The following is a 21,061-nucleotide window of genomic DNA, read 5'->3' on the forward strand; positions in this document are numbered from 1 at the left end:
AATAAAGTATACAGTGCGGAAATGATCTGATTATTGTGTAAACTTTCAAATAAAAAGACAGAATTAATAGTGAACATTGGCTTCGTTTATTTTCCTCTTGCGTCAAGATTTTGACTCCTGGAATTTGTGTATTTGTGTATCGCAACTGATGTCATGCCAATGGAATTAATCCCAGATTATATCTGATACTGTATGATTTCAACTTGAATCTGAATCTTCTGAGCTTCTACTATCAGGTGCTTCGTGTTCCTCTGTTCAAGTACAGCCTTTATTCGTCACATATACAGTACATTAATGCGCAGAGAAATTCTTTATTCTTCGAATATCCTTGTTAGCTTCTTGTTAGGAGGCTGAGGTCAGAGCGCAGGGTCAGCCATTATACAGCAACCCTGGAGCTGACAGGGTTAAGGGCCTTGCTCAAGGACCCAACAGTGACAACCTGGCAGAGCTGTGGGTCGAACCGCCGACCTTCTGGTCAGTGACTCAGAGCCTTAACAACTAAGCCACCACTGTTTTGGAAGGCACTTATCAGAAAGTGTTTGGTATTTCTCCAGCGATCCAACAAACACTTCCATCGTGCATTAGTTCTTCTCCCAGAACAGTCAAGTCCAGCTTCATGGCCGTGCTGTGGATCAGGAGAACAGGAACGTGTGATGAATGTAATGAGTGGTAATTGCTGAATGGTGGGGGTCTTTCAGAGTGAGCCATTTCCACTTGTTTTTTCATTTACTCCTGATAAACTGGAAGTGTGTTTTTTTCTTCAGCATTTGTGTGCAGCATCCTCCGAAAGTTATCACATTGTAGTGTCTCCAGTTGGTGCAGTTTTTTGGCTACTAACATCAGATCCATACATTTTTGATTGTGGCACAGGTTTTTACATCATATGCTCTTCCTAACTCAACCCTCACACATTTTCACCAGGGCTTCTGGTCTCCAGAAGATATGTGTGGGGCATTGGCTGGGATGTGAACCAAGGCCTTCCTCAGGCGCACAAGAAGCCTACTATTGGACCACCAATGCCCCCTGTAAGGTCTCCAGCATAAACCAAAATGCTGACTTTCCTAGAGCAAGTGCAGCTTGTGTCTTTCTTTAGTAAAGAAGAACCTTATCCGGCATGTTACTAGTCATCACACATCTGTTGAACTAAAGAATCTTCATTTCTTCAGCTTCAGCGCAGTGTCCACCTTCACACCTGACAGCTCCAGGGTCCCCAGTTGGATTCTTACAGTAGCTTATATGGAGTTGTCCCAGTTCTCCAGTTTCCTTCCCTTCTCTTAAAACCTGGCAGTATTCCGGCCAAATAAGTGTGTGTGAGGACTGGTGTCCCATTCATGGAGCAGTCCTGTCTCACACACGTCGGACCGTCCCACTGAGTTAATTCATGTTGAAAGATTTAACCTTTCTACGGATAACACATCCCAAATCACTAAAGCACAATGATCCTGCAACAGACGGGAGATAAAACAATATGTTTGACTCACTTTAAATCCTTTCTCCTTAAGCTGGTGAGCAGTAGACAGGAAGTCTGGTCTGAATGAATGCTGGGAAAAAAACAAACAAACAAGGCAGAGAGTAAGGGAAAGGGGGTGGGGAGGTAGAAGAAAAAAAAGGGGAAGGGGTCATCCAGTGCAGGCAGATAAAGAAGAAGATCGAGACACATTTCTATTTTTCAGCATGTCCGCATCAGAGGCTTAACCATGGCCGCGTAATGAGCGTGACGGATCCTCGGCCCTGCGGCTCGGCCATTAGGCAGGCAGCGCTGGAGCCGAGCAGAGCAGCAGCTCATTTCTGATGAGAATTTTACAATCTCATTTGTACTCCGGATTCCATTAGAAAATAATGCTGCCGTAACAACCTGACAATGACCCCGACTAGACATTCCGCATCTCAGCCCCGAGAGCAGACATGAATCCCAAAATACCAACAACAAATACTAAATAATAAAACCCGCTGCGTGGCACACACGCTAAAGGGCTGTGCTGTGTCAAAATAAACATCTCGGGGAGGCCTCGGGGTCAGCATGGCCAGCAAACATCTACACGCCCAACACTCAAAAACTTTCCAAACTTCATGATACTAGTTGAATAGACAAAACAAGCAGAGCTCAATGTCATCGAGGTCGCCGCCACTGCAACCCAAGTCCAGTCCTCCTCGCTAATAATGTATGGGCCACGAATATCCTTTAAATGAATCTGAATCAGGAAGGAAGCTCTTGAAGAACAGCTATTTCAGACATTTGACCTTGATGCGACCTTGGAACACTTCAAAAATAAAATCAGTTTCTCTTCTGGTTACATTAATAATTACAGTGTATAAATTCTACAAACATTCAGTCACTTGCTCTTAAGATGTCACATTAACAAAAATCCTTTACACTACGTGACCAAAAGTATGTACACCCCATGCTATAACACAATTATGTAGTGTTACCAATTCCCTTCACTGCAACCAATACCCATTTTTCACCAATTTTTTACAGTTTTTTGTTCTCAAAGAACTCTCTAGTCCATGGAAAGACATTTATTCGGAGGTTCACTTTTGAACCCAGCTCTGAACCAGCACTAGCACCAGACTTGAACTAGGACCTGGTTGTCTTTGGTGGAAAAGGTGTATAAAAGAGACCTAAGCCTATTCCACCATGGCAACAATGCACAAAGCCAGCTCCATGAAATCATGAATGGTGTGTTAGGGTTGGATGAGAAGAATTTGAAAGCCCTGACCAGAACCAACCCCAATGAACGCCTCTGGGATAAACTGGAACTGGCGCCTCATCAAAATCCAACAGCCAGGCTCCAACAGCTAGTGGAGAGCCTTCCAGAGGAGCTTTCCTTTTTATATAGTTTATTCAAAACAAACAATTCAATTAAATCCGTAAATATAACATTTTATCATTTGGAGGATGTGATAGGCTCCTTTTTAAAGTGCACATGTTTAGTAAAGCAGTTATTATACGACTGCGGTTGGCTTAGAGGTGTTGATGACCTATGATGAACTGTAAGACAAATACTGTCTATGTTGTGACCTTCAAGTCCAACCATTACTGGTTAGATCCAGTTTTTTATTTCCAGCAAAACAAAGTTGGAAACATTTCTCAGCTCATCCTCAGCCATCGTTCCCCGTTATTTTTTTATGCACCAAAGGTTTGGAAGGTGCACTTTAAAAGATCTTAAAAAGATTTACCTGCACTACCATCATAGCTGCTGTTCTCTACACCTTCTGGCCAATCAGAATGGAGAACTAAGCAGCGCGGGGTATAAATGAGTACATTACACAGACTGCAGTGTAATATGATGACAGATGGTAATTTGAACTTTAAGCTGAGTGCCAAGCTGAACTAGCGTATATTAAGTCTGAGCTCATGAGCCCTGAAGCTTCGGCGACAGTCTTCTCCGAAGTGATTAAATCACCAGATTTGCTTAGTTTGTTCTTAATTGATCTAATTATCTACCCAATTTAACATGTTACACATTTTCAGGGAAGACATGCACGACTAACTACTGGGAGACTGTTAAAATGTAGTGCTGGGAAACGCTGCGCTTGCAAAATTTCCGTTGAATAGTTGCGTTCGGATGTGCCTTCAGACGGCAGTTTAGGAAGTAGATGGGAGGAGTGCAGATTGTGTATTCATCTCTATTCAGGCTGGAGTCCAGCAAGACATTTATTTTGTCACAACGTTGTGGTGAGGTTCATTTGGCAAGCTTATGGACTTTGGGATAATGTTGGTTTTAGGTTGCTTTTAAAAGTTAGAATGATTTGATGAAATGTTGAATGGATGATTATGGAATAACATTGAACGAATGGCCCCAATGACCGCATTGTTGCAAAAAAAAAACAAAAAAACAAGAATTTATTGTCCACATTGTCAAGACTTAATTTCTTCATCTTCCTGAATATTGTTCCTATTATACCCTTTAGATGTTTTTATTACTACTTCTTTTTCTTTTTTTTTGCATGAGCCTGGATCACGACGCTTAATGATACTAATCGCAGGATCCTAATCGCACAATCTGATGAAGATCTAGAATCCAGATTATATTTTATCAGTGTAAAACTGCCTTTAGTGTTCACTGTTTGGAATCGAAAATATGACCTGCGTGCACTAAGACGATTTCCTCTGCACTGTTTTTCCCATTTAAACTAAAATCAGATCAAATCAAAGAATCTACACACATCGTCTTTATCACCTGCTGTCTGCTTTCCCGACTAGACTTTATTCACTCTGAATACCCTTTAACAACGTGGTTCGCCTAATTCGATGCTCACTCCAGTGTTTTCTAAGCAATTTGCCCTCATCACCTCGTTCTCATCTCTCTAATTTTGTCATTTTCTTCCCTGCATGGCTCTGAGGATGAGCCCAGACTGATTTTTACCCCAAGCCTGACTGCCCTGTTCATGGGCAACATGTAACTGCTTTACAGGGAGCATTTAAAGTCACCAGCTTGGTTTATATGCTAATTAAAGATTAAGGCCATTATTGGACTTGCTTGCTAGCGCAGAATGCAGCCACTTTATGCTTAACAATGCTGGACAACCTCAAATATCTTTTTTTTTTTCATCTTTTTTTTAATTAAATATCATGTTCTACACAATATCCTCATTTATGTATAATCATTTATTTTTTAATGAATGCCCTTTACTTACTAACCTAGTTCTGGTATAAACAGCCACTCTTTAACCAGAGGATTATGTTTACTAGGGATCAAAAACCAGGCCACACTTTACTCGTCCAGTTAGATTACTAAATAATGTCTGAATTGTAAATTTAAGAGGCAGCACGGATGAGTGAAGGAAGGCCTGGTTTTTGGGGCTTAATGGTTATCGCTGTCCAACACCTTCAGGGTTAGGGGTACGAAGCTTGTCTCAGGGAGTTTACATGCTCTCCATGTGCACATTCTGAAGATATGCGGTCTAGGCTGATTGGCGTCTCCAAATGTGTATGACCATGTGTGTGTGTGTGTGTGTGTGTTTGGGTCCTGTGGTTCAGGGTGTACCCCGCACTGTGCATTAAGTTTGCCTGCATGGGGGAACCAAATGTGCAAAGATAATAAATGTATATTTCAGGAGACCTACAGCTGTAATTGACCTGAGGGTAAATACTTATGCAACCATCAAACCAGTTTTTTTCCCCTTAACTTTGTGTCAATAAAAAATATAACTTTTTTTTGTTAATCATATGATAAATTTCAATTACATCCAGTTCCTGGTTGTTAGTTTACAAAAAGGTCAATGGGTGGTACTGTAGCTACTATAACACTTTTATGGCTTGTTTCTCTGATTTCTGATAAAAGAAGACGTTATGAGTGTGGGACACAGCAGAGCTGAACAGGAAAGCTTCTTACACTCTGGTCTTCTGAAGTGGAGCTGTATGTTAGAAGTGAAGCCGCTGATACTGCCGCTCCAGGCTGATCTGTGTATTGTATTTTACTAGGTGCATATACTGAAATAAAACTGTCAGTGTTGAAATGGTGTTGCAGTGTCCTTTAAGGCGAGTGCATGATGTAATAAAACGGCAGCACTCCCTCAGGTGAAAAGATATAAACTGTGAAAGGAGAAGTAAAGTGGTGTCGGGAGCAGCTCCATGCCTTCCGAGTATCCAGCACTTCAAAGGTCATGAACGCCTAACATAATGAGGGAAGAAGTGTGGTACAAAGAGAAGTCCTACAGTGATAAGGGATGACGACTGTTAGCCTTTACCTGTGCTCTGTGAAGCACAACCAGAAATAAACCACACTGGTAGAGGGAGATGTGTATGAGGCAGATGGGGATGACGGAGAAGTAGGGTGAGGGAGATGAAGATAAGGGAGATGGGGATGAGGGCAATGGGGATGAAGGAGATGGGAATGAGGGAGAAAGGGATATGTGAGATGGGGTGAGGGAGATAAAGATAAGGAAGATAAAGATAAAGAAGATGAATATGATAAAGATGGGGATGAGGGAGATGGAGATAAGGGAGATGAAGATAAAGAAGATGAAGATGATGGAGATGGGGATGAGGGATATGGGGATAAGGGAGATGGGGATGAGGGAGATGAAGATATGGGAGATGGGGATGAGATGGAGATTGAGATAAGAGAGATGGGGAGAAAGGTGATGAAGATAAGGGAGATGGGGACGAAGAAATTGAAGATCATGGCGATGGGGAGAGGGAGATGAAGGTGAGGGAAATGGGGATCAGAGAAATAGGGTGAGGAAGATGGCATGAGGGAAACTTTATTTAAACATTTTTAGGTCATCAGCAGATCTATAAGTATTCCACTTCATACCATAGTGTGTATGACTGTCTGTCTGAAAAGTAAAATTTGAATTTGAATTCGAGATGGGGGAAATGGAAGTGAGGGAGAGTGAAGAAAATGAGTGTAAGGGAGATGGTGGTGTTGATGAGGGTGGTGTTGTCCTGCTGTTGAAAGATTTGGGGATGACAGAGTTGGGGCATAGGAGATCAAGGGAGATGGACATGAGGAAGATGTGGATGGGGAAAATGAAGATGAGGGAGATGGGGAAAAGCGAGTTGATGATGAAGAAATTGGGGCGCAGGAGATAGAGATGAGGGAGAAGGGGCGTGATGGAGTTGGGGCAAGTGAGATGGGGATGAGGGAGATGGAGGTGAGGGAGATTGAGATGAAGAACTTCGGATGAGGGAGTTGGGGAAAAGGGAAATGGAGATGAGGCAGACTGGGATGAGTGAGTTCGGGATGAGGGATCATGAAGTAGCTGGGTGAGAAGAGATGGGTGTAAAATAGATGCGTGAGAAGGAGATGGAGATGAAGGAGATAGGGGGAGGTGTTGACGAGGGAGGTGTTGTCCTTCTGCAGCACCGCTCCACACACTCACCTGGATGCCGATGAGGATTCCTCTCTGAGGCAGTTTAAATCCTGTGGAGAGCATCGCCTTTAAAAAGGCTGAGTAGATATTGGGTCCAAAGCAAGCAACCTGCACACAGAGGCAGCGGTAATGTCATCATCCTCACCACCACCGTCATGGTCATTAACATCATTAACAACAAGAAAAACAACAGTGATAACAACACAAGAAGCTGAAAGCAGATTAAACCGATTATACTGCAGTGGATTTCAGACTGGCTCAATTCAGTATCTCTCTGCAAGACATGATGACATGTGAAAGTAAAGGAAAGAGGAGAAAGAGAAAAGAGAAGTATGGACAGAGAGGAAAGATGGAGGGCAAAGAAGATAAATAAGCTATAAATAAAGAAGTGATGAAGAAGATAACGGGAGAGAGGAGAACAGCAGTGATGTGGTAGAGAGGAGAAGAAAAGTGATGAAGCAAAAAAGAAGAAGATGAGTGATGCAGTGAGAGGAGAGAGAAGATAAGACAAGGTTAAGGCAGGTAAAGAGAAGAAAAAATAAAGAGAAGATAATAGAAGAAAAGAGAAAAGAACCATAAGGAAAGTGTAAGAATTGAGAGACGGATGGAGGTTGAGCTCGTCTGGACACAAGTTCAAGACGAAAGACGTCTCATTAGGAGAGACAACAGAGTCTACAGACCTCTCCAGTGGAGGCCATCTCACAGCGCAGGACAGGGTCGGCATCTCTCAGACGCGGCCAGGAAAACATCGGTGCCTGGAGAAAGAGAGAGAGAGAGAGAGAGAGAGAGAGAGAGAGAGAGAGAGAAATGGTTTTGAACACACTATTCTGATATTTCATTAAGATTTCTGCTGTGTTGAACATTTAAACTAAAAATATCCAGATAATAATATTACTGAGAGTTTGAAATCAAAACCAATGTGCAAAATGGACCCTTGAAATCAAATACTAAAAATCTGTCGTTCCACTGCCACCTAGAGGTGAGGATGTGAACACCTGTGTGGAAACCTCAAACCCACACCCACATTTGTATTAGAGATGTACGAGTTCTACAGGCCGACTGCGATAGGAATCGCTTTCTCCGTGCTGACATTTAAACTGATGCTGAGAGAACGCTCCTGCGTTAAGTCCGAGAAGAAGAAGGAATGCGGAAAGAGCTCCTTAAGTGGCCGGTTGTTATTCAGCAGTGACGACAGGCTGCTATCAGAGACGCCCCACGCTTTCAACATGAAAAGAAAGCGTAGCAGGCGACCTTTCCTACCTCCTTATTTTTTGGAACAGGACAAAAAGCGGGCAGCAGTCGTACTTAAACGTGTTTGAGACGCGTTGGCTGACTGCCCGTTGTGGTGGCTCGTCCTTATCACCTCAATTAGAGACAGACAGCTTTTGTTACCTGAAGGAGAAGAGGAACAGGAGAAGACAGAATGGAAAATAGAGGATAGTGGATAGGGAAGGTGAGGAGACAGAACCCTAAAGTTGGAGGGGGGGGGAGACGAACTCTAGGAGAGGAAAAAGGGGAGAGAATGTAATAAATGTAGGAGAGGGCAACAAAAGGGGGAATGTTTATAGAGTGTAGAGGGCATGTGATGTGGAAAATTGTTGTTGTAGAAAGGACATAAGAAAGGACATGAAGACAATGAGATAGGAATGAGGGAGTAAAAGAAAATAAAAATGTTATTTATTGAATAAGTTTAAGAGGACAGAAGAAGCACTGAATGTTGAATGGATAGAGCAAGGTGGGGGAAAGGGGACATGAGAAAAAGAAAATTCAATAGAGAAAGGAAAGGAATAGATAGATAATACAGACAGGAAAGACAGACACCCCCAGGACAGATGGACAGAAAAAGACGATTGAGTTAAGAAATTAAAAAAAAAGGTAAAAAAAACAAAAAAAACAATGAGTAGTAAAATAGGACAGAGTAGAGTGGACAAAAATGAGAGTGGATTGACTTAAAAAAAAGGGAGGAAACTAAAAAGAGGACAAAAAAGGAGACGAATGAATGAATGGAAAGAAGATGGAAGGGACAGATGATTGTAAAAGCAGATGAATCTGAGGACAGATTAGTCAAAAGACAAAAGAGAGAAGAGACAGAAGAGTATATGGAATTTAGCACGAAAGAATAGAAGGACAAAAGAGTCAGGGAAGAAAAGAATTGAAGAACAGAAGAGTGAGGGGCAGGTGAGTGAAGAGACAGAAAACTGAAGTGACACAACAGTGAGGGAACAAAAGAGTGAAAATGAAGATAAATACGGACACAAAAGTGTGCGAGGATAAAAAAGTGAAAGGACCAAAGACTGAGGGGACAGAAGTCCTCTGAAGGGACAGAGGAATGGGATGATAAAAAAAATTAGGTGACAGAACAGTGTAGTGGCAGAAAATTGAGACAGGAGAGTGTAAAGACAGATGAGTAAGGTGACAGAAAAGTGATGAGACAGATGAGTAAGGTGACAGACAAGTGGGAAGAAAAAAGTGAGGAGATAGATGAATGAAGAGATAGAAAAGTGAGAAGACAGATGAGTGAGAAGACATAAAGGTGAAAAGACAGAAAAGTGAGAAGACATGAATGAGGAGGCGGAAAAGTGGGAAGACAGCTGAGTGAGGAGACGCAAAAGTGAGGAGACAGATGAATGAGGAGATAGAAGAGTGAGAAGACAGATGAGTGGGAAGACATAAAAGTGAACAGACAGAAAAGTGAAAAGACAGATGAATGAGGAGACGGAAAAGTGGGAAGACAGATGAATGAGGAGACGGAAAAGTGGGAAGACAGATGAATGAGGAGGCGGAAAAGTGGGAAGACAGATAAGTGAGGAGATGGAAAAGTGAGGAGATGGAAAAGTGAGGAGACAGATGAATGAGGAGATAGAAGAGTGAGAAGACAGATGAGTGAGAGGACAGATGAATGAGGAGACGGAAAAGTGAAAAGACAGATGAATGAGGAGACGGAAAAGTGGGAAGACAGATGAGTGAGGAGACAGAAAAGTGAGGAGACAGATGAGTGAGGAGACTGAAAAGTGAGGAGACAGATAAATGAGGAGATAGAAGAGTGAGAAGACAGATGAGTGAGAAGACATAAAAGTGAAAAGACATAAAAGTGAGAAGACAGATGAATGAGGAGGCGGAAAAGTGGGAAGACATGAGTGAGGAGACAGAAAAGTGGGAAGACAGATGAGTGAGGAGACAGAAAAGTGAGGAGACAGATGAGTGAGGAGACAGTAAAGTGAGGAGACAGAAAAGTGAGAAGACATAAAAATGAGGAGACAGATGAATGAGGAGAGAAGAGAGAAAGGAGGCAGAAGATTAAAGTGATATGAGAGAAGCAAGGCAGAAAAGAAAAAAAGACCTGTAGAGGTGTAGTGGATGGAGTGGTGGGGGTGAAACAGAAATAAGACAGGGGACGGTGGGACAGGTGATTTGTGTCCCCAGTCCTATCTGAGGAGTCACGTCCAGGCCACTGGAGGAACACATACTTGAAACAGTCTAATCAGCTCTGAATAAGCCAGCCTCGCTTATGAATGTTAATGTGAGGAGGATAATAAACACCAGCGTCTCACACTAATCCTGCTGAGCTCAGGGACGCATCCATTAAAGATTCTCATCAGAACAAGGTAGACCACACTGACATGCTGCGCATGATCGAAACACAAACCGAGTCCTCAGGGACGACCCTGTCAGCACTGCACGCTCAGGTTCGGTTCGTACCTCACCCCAAATGCAGGTCCAATCTTCCTCAAATTTTTTTTTAGAAAGTGATGCTAATAGAACTAAAATTATCTACTTCACTTAAATTCGATTTGTCTGTAGATATCTACTTTAAACAGCGTTCGGTTCTTTAGGGATGTTATGGAAATGTATCCCTCTTCAGTTTTCAAGTTAATTTTGTTCGCACGGGTTCCTTAGGGTCCTCTGGTGTCCTTCCAACCCATAAAATCATAAAGTGGCGATTTTTGATTTAGAAAGTCACTTGAATCTTTCAACTACCCAGCATTGGGTAAAAATGTCAAACTATACTATATGACTAAAAGTTTGTGCACCCCTAACCATCACAACCACCAGTGCTTGTTGAACATCCAATTCCAGATTTAGTTCTACTCTTCTGAGAAGGATTTCCACTAGATGTTGGAGTGCGGCTGTATAGATATGTGAACATTCATTAATCTAAAAGAAGATTAGCGAGTTCAGATGCTGATGTTGGAATGTTGCTGAGGCTCCGGTTTCAATTCATTCCAAAAGTGGCTAGTAGATTTGAGTTCAGTCCAAGCCCTGTGCAGGACACTTGAGCTCTTCCAACCCAACCATGTTAACTTACAGCATGTCTTCATAGAGCAGGCTGGGTATTGTCATGCTGGAACAGGTGTGTTAAAATTGAATAGAATGATGTCCTCCCAACTTTGTGGAAGAGTTTGGGAAAGAACCATGTACTGTACTGTATGGGCATGATGGTAAGTTGATCCAACACTTTCGTTCACATGGTGTATTTCAATTCAATTCAATACAGGTTGGGTTAAAAGTAACTAGGAATTACACATTGGTAATGTCCATATTTCTCATACAAATTTATTGAAACCAATTGTACTTGTATTTAGCCAATCTTTAAATTTCAACGTAGGCACTGGTGGCATCCTATAACCTCCTGATTCCTTGCCTCCGAGTCCTCCAGTGTGCAAGACTTTGTCCTGTACACCCTCTTGCTTTGCAGAGCCGCACAGGGGGGAAAAAATCACATGGAGTGAAATCTGGACTTTTTGAAGGCCATTCATAAGGTCTGTGTCGTCCCAGCCAATGCTGGAAAATGCTGGTCTAACCACGCATGTGCAGTAATAGGGTGGTGCATTGGGCTGGTGCTCCAGTGATAAACATTCTATAGCCATTAAATATTGCCTGGTTAATTTTCAGCCACCCTGTAGATGCTAATCCACATTGAAACAAATCTCAGCATTGGCATTCACGATCATCTGTTTTTCAACAATATGAGCAATTAAGTGTGACCCAACCACAGGCAGATTTCTTGGTTGAAGTCCTCCCTCATTATTGACGACCCAAAAGTCTCCTGGGAGAGCAGAAATCAATAGTGTAGCAAGATTAAATTAGGGGAAAGTCATCAAGTAAAGACCCTCTGGAGTTCTCCGACTTCAGTCTTGGAGGATCAGTGCAGAGTGCAGTTTAATCGCCTCCTTGCTCTAAATAGCTTTGATGTAATTGAATTAGGTGCGCCTGAATAAGAAAAGTACTAAACCACATTAGACTTGAGCTAAAGGATCTGATGAAGTTCATAGTCGTATGGTCTGTCCTTATTTTCTCTCGTCCGTAGTTTGTAGCTGGACAAACTTTTTTGTAATTAAAATTATATAATATATGTATTATATATATATTAACTTAAGGAGAGGCTTAGAGGTTAGTACTGTACTGGTTAGTGCTGTCCTTTCATGCCTTTAGGGTTGCCTTCATTTAATGATGGAGATGCTTTGAAGGTTCCCATCAGTCAAAACATAGTTTTTTGTCTTTTCTTGGTGGGGGGGTTTGGATGGATTAACCCAAATACTTAAGAAAGACATAGGAACCCCATCCAGGGTGTCCCATGCCCTGTGTGTGCTTGATTCCCGTGGAACAGGCACCCTGCACAGTATAAGCAGTATAGATAATGAATGGATGAAAAACCTTAAGGGTCCTCTCAGGACCTTCTACTGTAGAATAAACACACCGTGCGAGACACCAACACAACCTCTGTGTGAACTCAGACGAGGCTGAGCATTCCCTCACATTGTGTTCCCTGCTGCAAGCTAGTTTTTCCCTCCACGAGGCGCAATTTAAACAGCATTCGTTGCGCACTTCAGGAAGGCAAAGCAAAGCGCACAGCGGGGGCTTGTTAGTCTGAGAAAACCCATGTTCGAGTTCTTCTGCTCCCTAAGCTGGAGAAAAGACAGCACAGAAATACCCAGCACACAATGCCGTCTCTGGGCACTGGAGTTCAGAAGCTGTTTGCAATATCTGTTACTGGAAGATGAGATGAGACAGCGTCCGAGAGAAAGATCCGGAGAGAAAGTGTAATATATTCACACATCCCGACGTGTTTACAAGCAAGAAAAACCCACAGTGGCAGGAGCATTTGTCAGGCAGTGCGATGGTGTGTGTGTGTGTGTGTGTGTGTGTGCTTACTGTCAGATGGAAAACCCATTCGTGGCGAAAAAAAACAAATATAATAATAATAATAATAATGATAATAACAATAATTTGTAAAAAAAAGATGAACAGGCTTTGCTCGGCTTCGAACTGTTTATAAAGTTCACGCAAAGTTTTTCATAAATCTACCAACATTACACATTATTTATAACTCTCAGAGCAAGCAGGCTTTCATTCATCTGACCAGATCTATAGTGCCGAGCTATGGGGGGTGCTTAAGGAGAAAGCAGAACAGAATTTAGTTTCGGTGGGAAAGGATAGGACTAGAGTGAGTTTCGGGAAACCTATTGCACCTCCACTCGCTCTAATGTGTCTATAGTTGTATTTGTGACCTTCCAGGTGAATCTGTTTGGGTTGTGCATCCGTCCATCCATCCATCAGTGATTCTCATTAGTGCATTATCTCTAAAAACTAATGAGTAATTGAAAGAGTGTATGATCAATACGGAATTATTATTGTTGGAACTAATGGTCAAGGTCACAGCAAGGTCAAAAGACTTAAGCTGATTTTTTCAGATAGCTTCCTCGCTGCTCGTCATGCATCAATGGGAGTATACAGACAAGTACACAGATGAGTTGGTAGAAATCCTACACTTATTTATTTATTTATTTATTTTAATAAACCGTTCCCAAGTGCATTCATTATAATAAATCAATAAATCAATAAATCAATAAATAAATAAATGTAGGATTTGTATTAACTTATCTGTGTACTTGCTACCACCAAACATGGTCACGGTGTATTTTAAAGGTGTTTGAGGAATACAGAGTCTATACGTTTTTTTCCCCCAAAAATGGCCATTTTTCAGCGTTTGAGCGTTACTATCTCACTTTAAACCATAATCATTTAAAATACAAATTATTCATATTTCTTCATGGGTATTGATAATAAATTTGGTGTAAGCTTCTAGAAGAATATGACCTCTAACATCTGTAGTGTCCGTAACCACGTCAAAATCATGTTGCAATATCTTAACAATTTTGCATCTTAGAATGATACACTTTTTCAGATTTATGTCTTTTCATGTCAAATCTAAATTGGCCGAGTTTCATCTGAACGACAATTAAGATCTTCGCAAGATCTGAATTCAAAAAAGTTCACCTGATTGCATCTTTCCTCTGATGGAATCAAATTAACCGCATCCGAGTGTGAAGAACATGAAAAATATAACAGATTGTTACAGTTCCACTTAATTCACAAATTTCCATGTTCTCTTTCCGAGCTCCACCTCTGCACAGGCCGCTAGAATATTCACGGCCACGTTTGCTATTCCTCTCATCGACCTGGCTTGGTATTTAAAACTCGCAGAGTGGCAGGAGAAGAGGATTATTCCTGCGCGATTGCCTCCTCATCACAGCCATTGTGCTTCCACTCTTCTGTAATTATACCGGAAATTACTTTGGGAGAGCAGAGACGGCGCTCAAGCAGCAAGTGCCCTAGACTCCAATTCCAAACCTACTGATACAAGTCAGTGTCTCAGCCACTCCTGGTAATTTAACACCTAGCTGGAGACGCCTGAAGCCCCCCCGTCCCCCCCCCCCCTACCCCCCCACCCCCCCCCCCTGGTGGCCGTGTCATTTAAAGACAGATTGAACGCTGTGAGACGGTGAAAAGTGTCTGGGGAGTACAAGTTTTTTAATTGGAGGGCCAGGTATCGGTCTCACTTTCACATTAATTACATTATCGTTTGTGCAGTTAATAACGGGGACGGTACTCACACCGAGGATGTTGGAATGATTTCAGAGCTCGAGCAGTAATTATAGTTCTACTAAAAAAAGCATAAGAGCATTTAAAGCCTTTTCTTATTTAAAAAGGCATGAAAATTACAGCATTGCTTCCAAAATGTCCATTCTTCTAATAAAACACACACACAGACAAACACACACTGTACCTTGATGCCAACGTAGTCTACAGGGATGATGGGGTTCTCCAGCGTGGGGAGCACGGCCTCGTTTATCGGTTCTCCCACCATCACCTGGGTCGCCACATTGATAAAATCCACACCGATGGTCTTAGACACAAACGGGAAGGAGCGCGAGGCACGCAGGTTACACTCGATCACCTGGGGACGACAGGAACTCTTGATTACCCTCCCCTTAAATATTGTAGAATTTAGAGTGTTAGGTCCTGGGGTTAAAGATCTCCAAGAATCTGATCGAGTTATACTTACGCTTACTAAGCGATTTAATTGTGAGTCTACAGTACAGTGTTTTACAGTACGATAGAGCGCGGCTACTTACTGTTACCATCTGTTTAAATTTCTAAAATGAACAGCACATCCTTACTTTTATGCTTTTTATTCAATTATACTTACATTTATCTCTGTACTCCAAAAAGTGGGTTAGTTCAAATACCTACTTATATTCTAGCGGCTCTAAACAGTCTCTCTCTCTCTTCTCCCAGCTTCTCTTATTTTCCTTTTCTTAAAGTTGTCCAGACTAAAAAGTAAAGCTTTTCTAGCCGTATTCACTGATCCAATAAGCAGACCGCAGGAATTAATAACCAGGTGTGCGGTATTAGCTATATACAACCTAAACTAATAATTATTTTAATAACAGTGATTTAAAAATTATAAGTGTGCAACACAAATCATTCTAAACCTCTTAAAAACTTTACGTCATTTCATTTCTTTAAATATATGAGAGCTTTTCAAGTCAAACCAGGACTTATATAGAATAACAAAAGACAGTTATTATAAGAGTAAAAACTTGCTTTATGTCTCTATATAATCCCCGGCTACACTAATGCACTTAACCCAGTGTTTCACTAGTGCTTGAACCTCATCAAGTTAGAAAATGTTCTTAAAACCATGATCTGATTCACGTCTGAAACCCCGGCCTCCCGGGAACTCCTTTAATGGCTCAAACATGTGGAAATGGCTTGGAGTGAGGTCAGGACTGTACGGGGGACGTGGCAATTCCCTTGAAGTCTTCTGTAAATGTCAATCAGTTTTACGCTTTCATTCACCAGGAATTTCATGACGGTTTGACTCGAACGGCCCGTAGTAATCAGTGTTTACGGCTCTGGGTTACTGATCAGAAGCCGAACTGTACTCTGCTCCACACTGTGTTATGGCTGACCTATGGATATGGAAATCTATGATCCAGCTAGGGAGAAAAAAATAAATCCCTGTACTGTCATTATTATGTGACAAAAGCTTCCTCTTTTCCAGCAGAATGTTAAGATAAAGAGAAGAGAAAAATAACCAGGAATAACTGAATAACTGAACTGAAAATGGACTATTTAAAGACTTTTTAAATACGACTCGACAATTTCAATACAAGAGATTAGACATAAGGAGAATCTGAGTGTTTGTACAATGCAGGTAACCTGGTCGATATCACATGTTTGCTTGCTCTTAAGTAGGAACTTAGTGTAAAATGGTGTCCAATTATAGACATTAATTGTTCAAGATAACTTTTACCTTCTTTCAGTGGCGGCTGGTCAATAAGGGGCGCTGGGGCGCCGCCCCCTTAAAGTTAGGCAGAGAAGAATGTTACTTTAACACGTAATTATTTAACATAATAATTATTTATTTGAATAATGAAATAAAGTCATTTAGACACAATATTCCGCTGTATTTCTTAATTTAATTTATTTACAAAAAAATCTAAACTGTATTATGTTTATTTGTGTTGGTGTACGCGGGGGCGTCGGACAAACCAGTATCTGTGTAGGCATGGACATTTCTGAAAAGCATGTGACTTGAGGCTGAGCTCTAATTGAATTTTTTTAAATCATCCTTGGGGCGGAGCAATGTGCGCCCCGAACCCTCCCACTTTTATTTTTAGCGAATCAATATTGTTTTAAAATATTTGGGCTCATGTGATTGGACCATTCTCGACGAGTCTCATTAACGGACAGTAGATTGTAGGTTAATGTACTAATGAGTGATTGACAGCTAAATATGAGCGGAAATTTCGTAATTTTTTTTTTTTCTAAAATACCCGATCAGACGAAGAAAGAAAAAAAGTTAAAGAGTTTGGACCGGATCGACCTGATCTTCTAATTAAGCAGAAGTCACGTGATCACGGCCGAACCTTACACTCGGGCCTTTCCAGCCCTTCTTATGGCCCGTGGAGCTGCTGACTGGATGTGATGTAAGTCATGCCTTTATGTTATACTACTAGTAATGATGCTCAATCACCTGATAAATGGCTACTTACAGGCGATTATTAAAAATTTTATTTAAATTCTGTTTGCGCCACCCAAAAAAATTTTGCACCAGCCGCCACTGACTTCTTCGCTTAAAACTTCACACCTTTTTCAACATGTTCCCCGACTTTTTCATGGTGAGTAGAGCAGCAATAACTTACCATGACTTCATTGCCTTTCACCAGAAATTGAGTGTTTAACGGCCCTGAAATCTCGAACGCCTTTGCAATTTTCCGTGTGGCGGTCTTCACCTGAAAATAGCCATAGGCAAGAAAAATAAATAAATAAATGACACAAAAGCTGTAGGAGTCCATAGCTCAGGTTAAAATGCGCAGGTATGCAGAGGAGGTTGAGAGGACATCCGTCACTGTCGAGGTTCTGCATGCCCCGTCGCTGGCGCTGGATGGAACGCAGGGAAGAGGAAGACATTACGGAAAACGAAACGCGATAGAAACTTCGATATGACAAACTGAGTTTGATCCCGCGGAGGCAGACGCGTACGGCGTGTCACTTGATCAAAAAGACGGGCCCAATCTTAAGCTACAAATGTTCCACATCGAATGGGTTTTGGATGTGAAACGTCTTATCAGATTCATGACCTTATTTCTTTCTTGTGATTTCAGATTTAAAGAGTGTAACTGTATATCTATAGATGTTAAATCAAGTGCGTGAAGTTTGGCTGACTCGCTCCGAATGAACAAATTTCATTTAAAAAAAAAAAAAAAAAAGAAGTGAATAAAAGAAATGTGACCTTCTCCAGAGCTCCTTGACTGATGGTCTGGGTGGGGAGCATCAACGTGGCGTCTCCTGAGTGAACCCCGGCGTCCTCCACGTGCTCCGTGATGGCGTGAGCCACAACCTGCAAGGACCTCAGGTATTAAATTAGCAGAAACACTCAACTCGGAATCTTTCTTATTCTTGCTTTCCACGAAAGTGTCTATGAAACAAATTCCCTAGTCAGCAAAAATGAATGAATAAATAAATAAATAAACGAATAAATAAAAAGAAACGCACTGTAGCAGACAGTTCCACTTTATATCTCAGATTTATTTTTCACAGCACACAAACATCTCCGATTGTTTTAAACAAAATTTCACAAAAAAAAGGCACCAAAGAACAACATACAGTAGGAACAACTCACCAACTCCTTTGATGTCACTTTCATCATCAAATCTGTTTATTATTAGATACAAACCCCCTTCGAGTGAGCTTTTATTATAGAAACGCTAACGTATTCAAATAAAAGCACTGAGTTTTTATATGACAAATTTTAATATTACACCAAAATGACCAGAGTAAACACAGAATGCAATCGAAGTCCTAGATCATGGGGACCGCGGAGGCCCGTGGTGACCGTTGTATTTATTCCCATTAGCACAACCTTGGTAGGACCTCCGATCAACAATCCCAGACTCACGCACATACACACACTCACAGGCAATTTGGGAAAGGCAATTAGACTAATCAGCATGTCTTTGGACTGTGGTAGGAAACCGGAGAACCCGGAAGAAACCAACCAAGCACGGGTAGAACATGCAAGCTTCATGCACACAGACGCGAAGCGGGAATCGAACCCAGGACCTGGAGGTACAAGGCGACAGTGCTAACTACCACTTTTAGGAAATCTGAGTTGAATTTCACTTGCCACATTCAAGCCTAATTAGCGCCAAACCTGTTGAATCAGGAAATTGCTTAAATAGATTCTGTGTGATGCTAAACGATCTCTCAAAAAGGAAGACATGAAATTCAAGAACAGATGAGAAACAAAGTAATTGACACACAGTATCAGTCTGGAAAGGGTTAAGGCTTTGGGACTCCAGCGAACCACAGTGAATCCACAAATGTAGAACCGGGTGAACCTACCAAACTTACTCCTAGAGCACAACCACAACTCAGCCATTTACTGTACTCTCTATGTTCCAGAACAAAACTGGATTTTTTTTTTTTTTTACAAAACTATGAAATAACACACCTCATTAGATAATTAAGATCCTAAAGATTAGCAGTTTCTGGAAGAGTTCCTGCAAGAACAGTATCGTGTCGAGTGCGTTTATGAAACCCATCAAGCTCCATGATGAAACTGTCTCTCATGAAGACCTTCACAGGAAAGCAAGATCAGAACTGAGCTCTGCTGCAGAGGAGAAGTTCATTTAGAGTCACCAGCCTCAGAAATCACCGATTAACCTCAACCAGCACCTCAGATTAGAGCCGTTATGAAGCTTTACAGAGCAGAAGTAGCAGATATACATCTCAATATCAACTGTTCAGAGGAGATTATTGTGTGTTTTGGATAATAAACGCCTTCAGTAATGTTTTACAGTGTAGAAAGAAATAAAAATCAGGAATTAAAACGTTTGACTGGGAGTGTAATCTTTCTAAAAAACGGTACTGTGGTCAAATTACCGTAAATTGTTTAGGATGATAGAAGAAAGACGTGATGAGGACAGACGATGACAACGTGATTATGACGGGTTGTGATCCCTTTGTGTCGACTACGTTTCGCAGGTGTTGATAATTAAAAACATTCACAAAAAATAGCTGAGATAAAAAACGTTAAATATAAATGATCTGTATAATAAATAGGAACTTATTCCTGATTCCATTTATTAATACTGTTACACACCTTTACTCTGTGCATGTGTGTGTGTGCATGTGCATGTGCATGTGCGTGTGTTTCCATGCTGTACTACACAGTACCTTTGTTTTTATCAGATGCTTGTGCAGACAAAATCATTAACGAGTTCATAAATATAATATTAAAAAGGCAATTCTATTGAGTAAACTACCATCATAAGTGTTTATTTGCTCATTTGAGAATTGGGAAAGGCAGCGGGAGCTGTGAAAGCGTCGAGGAGAGCGGGACGAGTGGCTTCAGAATGCGCCGTGTAACGTTTGTTTTCATTAAGGTTGTTATTATGGGAGGATCACGTCCTGTTCCAGAAGGTAAGCCACAACAGATGAAAACCTCCATCTGCTGCATAATGAAGTCGCTCTAGTGTGGCTCTGTGATTCACACACACATACACACACACACACACACACACACACACACATATATACGCACTCAATCAGATTCGAGGGCTTCGCACTTCACTTTTGACCGAATTTCATTTGCTGCGTTCATGTTCATCTGACCTCCGGCTCGTAAACATCTATCTGGGATGAGTTCAGTTTCAGACACATGTAGTACCCGTGTGTGTGTGTGTGTGTGTGTGTGTGATAATCAAAACTCTGACAGCTCGAATCTCAACTTGTCAATTTCCGCATTTTATTTTCGAGAGCCGTCGATGCTGGAATTTAAATCACAGGTTTATATTAATCCGCTCAGTCGAATCCGTTACCATTTCTATAGTAACTGCTCATTCACATAAGCTCTAATGTAAAGTGAAATAAATGGATTGTTATTTAACAAAGAAAAATGTGCATTTAATAGGTTTCAGTGCAAAACGCAATAAACACTGCTTTGGCTTCGAGTTTGTCAAACTGACAAATGAAATTCCTCAGGTACACAAAGTTTGCCATAAACAAACTTCTTACTAAAGGCCGCGCAACACTGAAGGCCACGTTACAGAGCAAAATGAGGCACATCCCCCCGCAAAAAAAAGAAATAATAATAAATGAATTAATAAATAAATGAAAATAAGGAGAAAAAAACTAAAGCCAGTGTCATCGATTCTATCTGTGGCACTTAATATATTATATATAATTATAAAGCAGAACTATCGAACAGAATGAACTTTTGGAAAATCATTAGCAGACATGTGCTTCCATAACAAAGTGTTACCTACTGAACTCACGGAACCGCTGAGAACGCTTTATAAACTCAACATCTTTTGTATTTTTGTAAATGTAAGATTCTCATTATTTTTGATAATGAAATACAAAAATACAACCAAAGAATACACTC

General features: G+C 41.2%; 1 protein-coding gene across 1 annotated transcript in view; it reads right to left on the reverse strand.

Moving 5' to 3' along the window:
- Positions 1-21,061, reverse strand: part of cps1 (carbamoyl-phosphate synthase 1, mitochondrial) — a 70,136-nt gene that overhangs the window by 4,368 nt on the left and 44,707 nt on the right. The window contains exons 30-35 of the mRNA XM_053497132.1: positions 17,906-18,013; positions 17,316-17,405; positions 14,891-15,061; positions 7,503-7,577; positions 6,832-6,930; positions 1,482-1,541 (exon numbers count right to left, since the gene is read on the reverse strand). Coding sequence (XP_053353107.1) covers positions 1,482-1,541; positions 6,832-6,930; positions 7,503-7,577; positions 14,891-15,061; positions 17,316-17,405; positions 17,906-18,013 — 603 coding nt within the window. The remainder of the gene's footprint in view (positions 1-1,481; positions 1,542-6,831; positions 6,931-7,502; positions 7,578-14,890; positions 15,062-17,315; positions 17,406-17,905; positions 18,014-21,061) is intronic.

Source organism: Clarias gariepinus, chromosome 5, assembly GCF_024256425.1.
Source record: "Clarias gariepinus isolate MV-2021 ecotype Netherlands chromosome 5, CGAR_prim_01v2, whole genome shotgun sequence".
NCBI classification, from domain to species: domain Eukaryota; kingdom Metazoa; phylum Chordata; class Actinopteri; order Siluriformes; family Clariidae; genus Clarias; species Clarias gariepinus.